The sequence below is a fragment of the Sminthopsis crassicaudata genome, chromosome 4, assembly GCF_048593235.1.
Source record: "Sminthopsis crassicaudata isolate SCR6 chromosome 4, ASM4859323v1, whole genome shotgun sequence".
Classification (NCBI taxonomy): Eukaryota; Metazoa; Chordata; class Mammalia; order Dasyuromorphia; family Dasyuridae; genus Sminthopsis; species Sminthopsis crassicaudata.
Window position 1 is genome coordinate 22935833 of NC_133620.1, and position 12500 is coordinate 22948332.

Consider the following 12500-nt stretch of genomic DNA (forward strand, 5'->3'; position numbering starts at 1 on the left):
AGCCCTGGTCTAAGGCAACCCAATGTGGATACCCAGGAAACTCACCCATTGACTTTTATTTGAAAAACCAAGTACAGAAGAGAGAAACAAGGGCAAATAGCTGAGAAGCAATAAGGCACTGGGCGTTTAAGAAGCACTTACGGTACACCAGGCCCTGTGCTAGGAGCTAAGGATACCAAGACAAAATTGAAACAGCCCCTGCCCTCCGGAGCTTGTCCTCTGCTCCAGGAAACAAGTGCATATGTCTTAGTGTCTATACAGGAATATACAGGACAGTGCTCCTGAGGGGGGGGGGGGGGGGATCTGGCCCGTCCCGCTCTAAGACGAGCAGCCAAAGATACAAGAAATTCTCTAGAAGCAGAAGGAAGCGCCTATGTCAGGCCCAGAGATGGCGCACAGAAGATCCCCAGGAGACCATGAGGAAGTGATGCATCCTAAGGCAGCAAAGAGGCTGCAGACCATCATGAAGGACTCTAAGCATCAGATGGGAGCTGTACTTCATGCTAGGGTGAGGATTTTACCCTGACCTGGGCTGTCAAAAAGCCAGCGGGTGGAGTTCAGAGGAATCTGTGAATTTGTAGAGGAAGCACTTTACTTTCTCTTAAATAGAACTGATTTCCTTTGTAATCCTATGCACCCAATTTTATGCATGTAAAAACATTATTGTGGATGACGAGCAGGCTGATGAACCTGGAACAACTTACACGAACTGATGCATAGAAGAACACAGCAAGACTGTGCAATATCCAGTTGTCAGTGACTCAGCGACACAGTGATCTGAGACAACTCTGAAGGACTTCTGATAAAAGGTGCTGCCCATCTCCAAAGAAAGAACTGGTGGATGGATATTGTATAAATGCAGATCCAAGGATACTTTTTCTTTCCTTGCTTTATTTTTCTTGGGAGAGGGGGTTTGTCTGTGTTTTTGTTTAGAACAGAACAACTTATACAAAAACAGTAATACCGTAAAGACAAATCACTTCAAAAGACATGGCCGCTCTCATCAACTCAATGACCAACCACAATTCTAGAAGACTAATGGTGACGCATGCTCCCTTCCCTCCTGATGGATTGCAAGAGCAGAGACTTTGGGGGGTAGGGTGGGAACATGGCCAAGGTGGGAATTTGTTTTGCTTAATTAAACAATTAGGTCCCCATGAGTGCAAATAATGAATCACCTGAAGCGGTCACATTATTTGAATTTGCATGGCATATTTCCACAGGATTAGAACAACACCAAATTTACCTGATTATAACTTTGAATGGTGTTATGTGTAACCACTTCACAGGACTCAATAGCTGCACTAATTAGAACCTAACAGGAGTTATGTTTTACTTGCTTTCTCAATGGGCTGGGAGATGGGGAAGGAAAGGGAGGCTGAAAATAAAAAGAAGACTTGGCAACTGATAGGATGGGAGAATGAAGGTGCATACACAAGCACTTTTATTACCATAAGAACAGACAGGCATGATAAAACTCAGAATGAGTGAAGATGCCAAGAAAAGCTAAATATAACCCAAAATGGGCGCTTGAAATGATCCTGAAGGAAAAAAGAAGCTGCAAGAATGAATTGCTAATGCTTGGAACGATGATAAATGGCAACAGAGAGAGGGTAATACTATTCCTCCTAATGGGGGGGGGGGATTTTCCTCTGCCAAGGAGAAGGTTCTCTACATAGGAAATGACAGAACCCAAGTGATCAATAGGAGCTGGTGCCCACAATAAATTAGGAGATGGTAAGAAGCAGTGAGTGACCTCTGATGAGTTCAAAGGTTGTTTGGTCCAGATGTACAACATCATCGGAGTATGAAAAAACTAGTAGATGGAATGGACTTCCCTTTCACGATAACTGGGACCTTTGCCTCTTTCCAGACAATCAAATCAAACTGTAGGTCAGTGAACTTGACTTAAATTCTTGGGAAATGCAAGAATGCATCATTAAAATAATAATTAGTGATCATCTCGAAAAGAGAGCAGGAGTGACTGAGAGCCAGCCTAGCTTCCTCAAGAACAGGTCCTTCCAGACTGCCCTTATGTTCCTTTGGAAAAGATTACCAGACTAACAGGTAAAGGGAATACTGTGGATCTGATCTGATTTATCTAGAGTTGAGTGAAGGACTTCATAAAGCAACCCACATTCTTCTTGTGTAAAAGATGGAGATAGGCAGCCTAGGTGATAATAAGGTTAGAGGAATTCAGATCTGGATGGAGACAGATATGAATACTTAGAGAATCCTAGAAAATCATCCAAAAACCTACTGGAAACAATTCACAGCTTTAGCAAAGTTGCAGGATATAAAATAAACCCACACAAATTATTAGCATTTCTATATATTACTGACAAAACCCATCAGCAAGAGGTAGAAAAAGAAATTCCATTTAAAATGACTGTAGACAGAATAAAATACTTGGGGTTTCTCTGCCAAGACAAACCCAGGAACTTTATGAACACAATTACAAAATACTTCTCACACAAAGAAAGTGAGACAGGTTAAGAAATGTCAAAGAAAACAGAGAAATTAGAAATAACAATAGGAAAAATATTAATCATTCATGGCTGGACCAAGCTAATATAATAAAAATGACGATTCTGCCAAAATTGCTCTCCTTGTTCAGTGCCATATCAATCAAACTGCCAAAACATTATTTTACAGAACTAGAAAAAATGGTAACAAAATTCATCTGGAAGAACAAAAGGTCAAGAATATACAAAAGATGTTGGCTTAGCAATGCCAAACCTAAAACTGTTTTATAAAGCAGGAGTCCTCAAAACCATTTGATATGGCTAAGAAATAAAGTGGTGGATCCATGGAATAGATTAGATCCACATGACATAATAATCAGGGTCTGTAGCAATCTAGTAGTTGATAAACCCTCAAACTCCAGTTTCTCGAATAAAAATTCACTATTTGACAAAAATTGCTGGGAAAACTGGAAAATAATATGTCAAATTCGGCAAAGACCCACACTCACACCTGTACTAAAATAAGATCAAAATGGATACATGATTTGGGCATAAAGGATGATACCATAAACAAATTAGAAGAACAAAGCATAATTTACCTATCGGATCTTTGGAGATGAATTTATGACCAAAAAAGAACTAGAGAACATAACGAAAGGTAAAATGGACCACATTAATTACATTAAATTAAAAAGGGTTTATACAAACAAAACCAACAGAAACAAGATTAAAAGGGAAGTATAAAGATGGGGAAAAAATCTTTACAGCCAGTGTTTTAGATAAAGGTTTCATTTCTAAAATATATAAAGAACTGTGTCAGATTTATAAGAATACAAGTCATTGCCCAATTGATACATGATTGTCAGATGACAAAATTAACTCCATCTATAGTTATATGAAAAAAATGTTCTAAATCACCATTGATTAGAGAAATGCAAATAAAAACAACTCTGAGATATCACCTCACACCTGTCAGACTGGCTAAGATGACAGGAAAAGATAATGATAAATGTGGGAGGGGATGTGGGAAAACGGGAACACTGATGCACTGTTGGTTGTGAAATATGAAAGGATCCTGGAGAGCAATTTGGAACTATGCCCAAAGGGCTTTCAAACTGTGCATATCCTTTGATCCAGTAGTGTCTCTACAGGGTCTGTATCCCAAGGATATCATAAAGGAGAGAGAAGGCCCCACATGGGCAAAAATGTTTGGAGCAGCTATTTTTGTGGTAGCAAAGAATTGGAAAATGAGTGGATGCCCATTAAGTGGGGAATGGCTGGACAAACTGTGGTATATGAAGGTAATGGAATATTATTGTTCTATAAAAAATGATGAACAAGGTGATTTTAGAAAAGCCTGGAAAAATTACATGAACTGAAGATGAGTGAAACAAGCAGAACCAAGAACACATTGTACACAACAACAGTAAGAATTACAATGATCATCTATGAAAGGCTTGGTTCTCCTCAGCGGTTCAGTGATCCAAGGCAATCCCAAGAGACTTTGGAAAGTAATTACAATCTGCATCCAGAAAAAGAACTAAGAAGACTGAATGTAAATCAGCACATGCTATGTTCACTTCTTTTTTGTTTTTGTTTATCTTTCTATGATTTTTCCCCTTTGTTCTGATTTGTCTCTTCCAACATGATTTATAAAGCAATGTGTGTTAAAAATAAATTAAAAAAAAAGATCCAGATGGGTGAACTCAGTCAAGGCAGGGTCATTAATGCTATAATGTCAATGTACCAGTGGAGTGCCAAAGGGCTTGGCCCTGAGCTGTTTAATATTTTTATCAATGTCCCAGGCAGAGAGAAAAGCATTATCAAATTCTAAAATAGGCTAATTGGGTTGAATTTTTTCAGACAAAATTCAGTAGGGATAAATATAATTTTAAACTTGGGTTCAAATAACCAAGTTATCAAGCTCAAGACAGAGGAGGCAGAACTAGGCAGCAGTTTGTCTGGAAAAGATAATGGATTTTATTAAACTACAAGCTTGTTATAAGTCAGTCATGTGATGGGACAAGCAGAAAAGCTGATGAGCTCCACTAAGCTCTGCCGCAGCAGCATGGGGGTAGGGGGCACGCTTCCCGGAAGGAGGAGGGGATGGTCTCTCCACACTCCTTTCTGGTCAGAGCACATCTGGGTGCACAGCTTTGGGTGCCCAGGAAGGATGTCCAGAGGAAGTTAACAAGAGTGAAGAAGGGCCTTAAGTCCTTAACGTATGAAAATCAGTTGGAGGACTGGGCCTGGGAGCCTGGAGAAGACTTGGGGGGTACTTGAGGCTCAGGTCTAAGTTGCTATTGTAGAGAAAGGGGTAAGATTTGGTATTTGGGGCCTCAGAGGACAAACCTAGCAAAGGGGGACGCGGCAAATTTAAGTTCATCAGGAAAAACTTCCTAAGATGTTGAGCTGCATTTTAAAAATGGAATAGTCTGTCTTCCCCCTCTTGGGAGACTGTCAAGCAGCAATCACTTGACCACTTGGGGCATACATGGGGAGGGAGTGGGAGTTAGGGGTCTTTTTTGTAAAGTCCTGTCGTCTCTCAGTTGTAATCCTTCTCTGGGAGGACATCTCTTTTCTGTAAAATCTTTTCCTCTGTGAGCAGGTTTCTTAGGAAGCTTCTGGAGCCTCCAGCCAGACTCTCCTTCCAGACCACTGGCTAAACTCAATCCCAGTCAGACTATTCTCCAGGCTCAATGTTGCCTCTTTTATCCTCGCAGAGAATGGGCGTGTGAGAACTCAGGGGCTTGTGGGAAAATTACTTCAACCAATGAACTTGCTCCTTTTAAAGGTTGTGTAAACTCCTTTTCAGAACTCCTTTTAAAGGTGTAAACTTCTTTAAATATGTAAACTCCTCCTCAGAAGTTCAAAAGTGTAAACTCCCCTTAAAGGCCCAAACCAAAGGTGTGAAGTAGAGAATTGTTAAGTGACTTAGCACTTAGTAAGAACCTAACACTTTTCAGAAAAGGAATTGGATTAGATGCCAATGAAGTGCCTTCCTACTCTACTGTGAACTATGAATCCTCTACCCCACTTTTCCCATGTAAAGGGAGACAGGTTAAGAAATGTCAAAGAAAAAAAATCAGAAATAACAAATTATATCTTAATATAAAGTTACAATCCTCCCCCACCTGCTCTTTCTTCTTTTTCCTTATTCTATAACTTATATAATTTCCTAAAGCCAGTTGTATTAAATTATATGTATAAAGTGTATCTTTGGAAATTGAGTCAGGTCCATTTTCATTGTAGAGGTGACATAGTTGCTTTCCTTTTGGACTATTTCTAGGACTTATGGACATGTATAATTCCTCTTGTTGATTCATGTTATTTGTTACATCACTACTAGCCTATGTTATGTTACTATGTGCTTATGTAATTATGTGTAATACTTCCCATATTGATGGATTTATGTATTCCTGTTTCAAATGAGCCCCTTCGAAAACCTGCTAATCTGGTGTGGTTTCCCATTTCCTTTGGTGTTTTCATCTCCTTTCCTGAGAAGTCAGGGAGGGCGTGATCACCTCCTTTTATGGTGTTTTCACCTGAGCAGTCAGGAAAGGCGTGATCACTTCTTTTTGGGGTTCTCACCTCCTTGAGAAGTCAGGGAAGTCATGACCATCTATGTTCTAAAACAAAAGAAAGCGGGAGACGTTGTGGGCCAGAACTTGAAACAAGGTACTAAGTGGAATTGAGACAACGGTTAGATCTAGTTTAGCATTGATTTAATCCTACAACAGATAATGGTTTCCCAGTGATGTAAAGATTGGTTTGTCCTCAGTGTGGGGCACATAAGGAGAAGCTCTCAGGGCCAGGAAGGAGAAGCGCTCTTGGAGCCTGAGCCGGGATTCAGTCGGGGAGATTCAGAAGCCAGAGAAGGCAGGTGGGAGCTCAAGCTCTCGGAACCAAGGCCAGACTGAAAGGCCTCCAGAAAGATGCCCAGCCCCAGGAAGGAGATAAGAAAGGATCTGGACCATACGAAAGCTAACCGGGCCGGGAAAGGAAACAAGACTTGGAAAGAGACAAGAAAGGATTTGAACTTTAATCCCTGGCTGCACTTGTGGTGATTACTGAACTGAAACGAAGGCTGCCTCCAGAGACCCCAAGAAAACCCCGACAAGAGAATATTGCATTTTAGAGAGAATATCACAGCCAACTATCTTGTGGACGTCTCTACCTGAATATCCTATAGAAGCCTCAACTTTATCACATCCCAAATTGAACTAATTCTCTTTCCTCTCAATGATTTCTCCAACTTCTTTATTCTTGTGGAGGACACCAACAACCTCCCAGTCATCTGGATGTGCACCCGGAGCTGGTTGCAACACGTTCTCTGAATGAGGGAAGGATTTATTTAGACCAGTGGTCCTCAGACTTTTTAAACAGGGGGCCAGTTCGCTGTCCCTCAGACCGTGGGAGGGCCATTCTATAGTAAACACAAAAGCTCACACTCTGTCTCCGCCCCTCAGCCCATTTGCCATAACCCGGAGGGCGCATAAACGTCCTCAGCGGCTGCATCTGGCCCGAGGGCCGTAGTTTGAGAACCCCTGGACTAGACCATTGGCTGACTAATTAAAGTAGAGGTAGAGGTGACTCAACTGCAGATCAGAAGGGGAAGGTCGTGTCCAACCGGGGTGACCAAGGAACGGGGAGACAGCAATGGGCAATCTGGCAGGAGAACAGGCAGAGACTGGCATTGTCAAGAGGAGAGCTTCAGTGAGGTCCAAGGAGGAAATGGTGATTTTGAGGGGCAGGGGGCCCAAGGAAGCTCCTTGGAGGATGAGATGATGAAGAATGAAGCAGATTTCTGCAGGTAAAGGGGAACAGGGAGACCAGATCCAGACAAGTCCAGATCCAAGTAGGTGCTTTGGCAAAGAAACAATGACGGAACCTTACCGAGCTGCCCTGTTTGGGCGATGGAGAAACTCAGCTTCTCTGGAAGCTAGAGCGTGTGAACGGTAGCTGGAAAACACTTTGAAAACTTTTTTTCAAGCACCATGTAACTCAGTTATTCTTATACAAAATTTGTAATTATATATATATACGGATATAAAAATGTAGAACTGGGAACTACCTTAGGGCAGAGCTCTTCACATTTCATCCAATTAACTTGGATGGTTAAAATATATATATATATATATATATATATATATATATATATATATATATATAATTTCAACATAGTGGGTTTCCTTTGTAATGTTGGGTATTTCGTGCCTTTAAAAACACGGTTCTGAGGAAGCTTCCCCAAATTGCCAATGGCTTCCACAAGATCCGAAAGATTAAAAGTTCTTGCTTTATAGATTATCTGGACCGTGTTTTATCTTACATCTTACAGAAGAAGAGACTGGGGTCCAAAGAGGTTAAGAGTGGTAGTTGCTTGCACGTTGTCTTTCTCATTAGACTGTGAGCTCTTGGAGGGCAGGGACTGTCTTCTTGTCTGAATTTAAGTGTCCAGCATTTAGCACCATACTTGGCACATAGTAGGTGCTTAATCAATGGCTGTTGACTTGATCCAGTTATGCAGATAGAAAGGTCAGGGTAGATTCTGAAGCCCCACTAGCTACCTCCAAAAGCACCTCTCTTTTCCCTCTTTTCCCATCTGGTCTCCTACTGGAGGGAGATATAATGGAGAGGGGATCAGCAATGGAGAACCAACTTCAAGCCCTATCTCGGACACTTAGCTATTCCACCTTTGGCTAATCAGGGAAATCTCTGGATGTAAATTATAGGTGAAGTGATGAGCAGCAGCTGCAGAGGGGCTTTCCACACAGGGAGTTTCCTACACGGAATAAATCCAAAGGAATAAAATCGGGTTGTCTGTCCAGTGGTTCGGCATTGACAAGCCCTCTGTGATCCAGATCTCTCCTGGAGAGCTGGGAGGTGGTTTGTAACCAGAGCTGTGGGGCGGGTGGGAAGCTGGGGCTCTTACCTGCAAGGACAGGTGATTGGTGTACTCCGGAAGGTCTCCAGGGAACTCCCGGAGGTCAATCCCTCCACAGTCCACCACGCCCTCCTGTGTGCACATGCACTCCCGGGGGCAGTCGAGGCTCCCCTGGCCCGGTTCCGGCCTCAGAAAAAGGATGGGATCCTCCAGGAATTCGTTTTCTTCATGGGTCTGACCGTGAGCACCGTGGGGCTCCCAGGCCCAGGCCCAGAGCACCAGCAGGAACGTCCTGCTTGGGACCATTGCCTCTGAAAAGGAAGGAAAGCTGTCAGGAGGAGAAGGGAGAAGAGCATGGCTCCTGGCCCCCAACCCAGGGCAGGGGGGAGTGCAGATGCCATCCAGCCCAGCCCAAGAATCCCCCTGGACATGCTCAGGTGTGCTCCTCCACTCCTGGGGGAGTGCTTGTCTCCGGAAAGGGCCCCTGCCCTTCTCAGGCTTCCCAAGTCCAAGGGACACTGGGATCCATCTGCCTCCTAACCCCCCCACCCAGGCTTCTGCTCTGGAACCACGCAGGTCAGAAGGAGCTGGGCTGGATTCTGCCCCTGACCCTCATGACCTCAGGGTCACCTGAGTCTCAGTTCCCTCCCCTGTGAGGGGGGGCAATAAAAGCTCCTGCCGTGGGGTCCGAGGCTGGCATCCACCAGGTTCTCTGCAGCTGAAGGGAGCTTTGCACGGGGGAAAGAGGTGGAGGCTGGGGGTAAGGGCCCGGGCGGGCACTTTCCAGGTGGAATGGGCCAGAACAAACGCCAGTGGGGAGCTGGAGCCCTCTATCAGCTCCCCCCATCCCCCCCCATCCCTCCCACCCCCTTCCAACAGGCCCATGACCTGCCTCTCCTGGGGAGAACGTGCGACACAGTGGCCGGCAGGAGCTGCCCCAGAAAGCTCTGGGCTGGGAGTTGGGCATTTTTACTTTGAGCCCCACATCCTCCCCCTGAGGAGGCAGAAGGTTTTTTCTCCTTATAAAAACAATATCTGGGGAGGGTCAAAGTTTCCAGCAGAACCACTGCCTCCTTCTCGTGCCATTCACAAGTCAGACAACCACCGGCCAGGGGTGACCTTCACTCCTCTCTGCCCCAGAGGGCAGCAGGAGAAATAATCCCTCCTGGGGCCCGGAAAACTAGCAGCAGCCTGGCCCAGTCAGCCCACAAGCATTTATCAAGCACCTACTGTGGACCAGGCAACCGCTGAGGGTGCAAGGATAAGTCAGCATGGCCCCCGCTAGTGACTGGGAGAGACGATACTTAAATGAGCAGGTCCACATAAGACAGATACAGAAGAGAGAAGAGATCATTTCAGAGAGAAAGCACTAGGGGGGAGGAGGGGGGCACAGGGGAAAGGCCCCCAGTGGCAGGTGGGACCCGGGTTGGGTCTTGAAGGGAGACAAGGGGGTAAAGCGGGCAGAGCATTTCAGGCACGGAGACAACCTGTTAAAGACAGGATGTCAAGAGGAGCCAAAGGGCCCCTTGGGTTGGATTTCAACTTTTTGTGAAGTGAGTGAAGGAGAAGAATGAATGAGGGGCCAGCAAGCCAGGGAACAGTGAGCTTTCAATGCCAAGCAGAGTGGATATCGGAACCCAGAGGAGGAGAGGGGCTCCCGGAGTTTCCTGGGCAGGAGGGGCAGCACGGCCAGGCCTGGACTTCGGAAACGCCTGACCGGCAGTGGTGAGGGAGTGGACTGAAGGCGGGAGGAAGAGGAGAGCTGATGAGGTCCCCTCCAACCCCGTGACCACAAGCCCCTGCTCTGAGTCTGGGGAAGCCACAGGCCCGACAGGACACATCCCCCACCCATCCCTAGGTGCTCCCACATTTATGGCACCAGCCCCTGGACACTCAGAGTCAGAGGCTTCTCCCTCTGGCGTCCTCCCGGCCCCTCTTCTGTGCCCCTTGCATCCCTGGGTACTAGCTGGCAGCTCCAAGAGGTGGGCAAGAGTTATGCTGGGTCCCCTGAAAGTTTCGGCCTTGGGAGTTGGGCATTTTTTCTGAGTCATCCACAGCTGAAGCAAAGCTAGAATTCTCGGGAAAATTGGATCATATTATTTAGACTTTGATTAACAGCTAGCTTAAGCCCCTCATTTAGAGGGAATATCCCCCCCGACACACTGAGACCCAAAGCTGGTAACAGAGCTAGAATCCCACTCGAGAGCCTTCGATCAGCCCGGAGCTCTCCCCACCACCCATGCTGGGGAGTCCAGCCTTCTTCCTAGAGAAGCCTCTCCCCTCCACAACCTCCAGAATAAGGGGTTTCTGCAGCCTCTGCAGACCCTCCAGGGATGTCCTCCCCTCCCAGCGCAGCCCATTCCAGCCGGGGCCCCACCATAACAGCCAGCAAGCCTTGATTTAGCCCCTATTACATGACAGGAACATCGTAATAATAATAATATTGTTCAACTGTGTCCAGCTCTTCAGGATCCCTCTTGGGTTCTCTTGGCAAAGATGCCGGGCTGGTTTGCCATTTCCTTCTCCAGCTCATTTGGATGAGGAAGCAGAGACAAACAGAGTTAAATGACTTGCCAGAGAAAGGTCTGAGACCAGATCTGAGCTCGGGGAGACGAGTCCTGATGATCCCAGGCCGGGCACTCGCTGCTGCCCCAGCTGGCTGGCCTTCTAATAATATCACTTAGATATCACTTGAAAACACTTTGCATGTTTTATCTCATTTGTTCCTCACAGGCCTTTAAATTAGGCCATGTTAGAGATAAGGAAACAAAGTCTGAGGACATAAGTCCAATGAAGGCAGGGTCCTTATACAGTGTGTCCTCCATACTGGCCCCCAGAAAGCAGCTTGCTAGCAGTTTTGGCCTGGGCCAGACCTGCCGAGATGGCTCCTGGGCCCAGAAGCAGGGGCTTCTCCCGGGTAGGTGACCCGCCTGCACTAGCCCTGCCTCCTTGGCCAAGAACCAGAACAAGGATGCGCTTTCAGCTCTTTGAAGGCAGCATCCATCCCCCCTAAGGGAGCCCCCACCCCCGAGAGCACAAAGGAGGACGCAGGGCTGATACGGGGCCAACCTTCTCAGGGTCCCTGCACCCCAGCCAGCGCCTGGGAGGCCACGTCCGCCACCCCACTCCAAGGTCACTCTCCCGTCCCCTCCCCAAGCGGCCCCCGATCTCCTAGGCTTGGGGGCTGCCAAACCGCACTGCTGACTCCCTCAGAGCTCCCAGCCCCCGGCCCCTTCTGGTCTGTATCTGTGCATCAGAGTCTGGAGCACAAGAACAAGAGAGTTTACATTTCTTCCTGCTAAATTCCACCGTGGGCACAGCCCGTGAAAATCCTGGGGGATCCTGTCACCGAGCGTGGCGGCTCCCCTCCCAGCTCGGCGTCACCCGCAAGCCCGCCATGGACGGGTGACCTGAGGTGCTGAGAGAAGTGCTTAAGGGACCAGGCCTGGCGCAGCCTCCCCGACAGCGAGCCCCCTGCTGCCCCCCGAAGCACGAGCCTGCCCCCGGCGTGTCAGGGCGCGCTCCCCACTCTGTCCTGCCCATCCCGAGTCACGGATGGAGAATGAAAGGCCCAATCCTGCCGCTCACATATAATAAAAACGAGACCCGGGTGGAAAAGAAATTTGTTCAGTCACCCAGGTAAGAGGGCTCTGGGAGGTCTGAGCCCAGGTCCCGTGGCCTCCAAAGCCAGCACTGGCCACTGTACCGCACTGCCCCCATCAGTGTGTACAGAACCACGTATTACATAGATACCCTATCCCCAGGCTGCTAATATAGGGCCAGATATTTTGTAAAATGGTTTGCTAACATCTAAGAAAATCTTTGTGCAACATTTCTCCCATCAGGCAAGAGCGGGGAACAATGAGGAGCGCCCTCCATGGCCTGTTCCTGGTGAATCCCAGCCTCCTTCCCTACATCGGGAGAGCTCAGAGGCCGGGAGTGGAAAGCTCCTCCAGCGGCAGCCCCCCACAAAACATAAACCAGAGTACAGGTCTTATTCATCCCATTTTAGAGATGGGAAAACAGAGGCCCACGCCCCATGGCAGGTAGCGTGCCCCCCAAAGCCCAGAGTTCCTTAACTCTTTCCCATGGCCAGAGTTCCTGATCAGCTTTGGGGTCTTCCTCTGATCAACTCAGGTCAACACATATTA

At 46.9% G+C, this 12500-nt stretch overlaps 1 protein-coding gene across 3 annotated transcripts in view; it reads right to left on the reverse strand.

Annotated features, from left to right (window-relative positions):
- The window catches only part of PODN (podocan), a 41959-nt gene that overhangs the window by 20634 nt on the left and 8825 nt on the right, over positions 1-12500 (reverse strand). For all 3 annotated transcript variants that reach the window (XM_074265906.1, XM_074265907.1, XM_074265908.1), the window contains exon 2: positions 8398-8660. In XM_074265906.1, the coding sequence (XP_074122007.1) occupies positions 8398-8655 (258 nt within the window). In that variant the 5' untranslated portion in view covers positions 8656-8660. The remainder of the gene's footprint in view (positions 1-8397; positions 8661-12500) is intronic.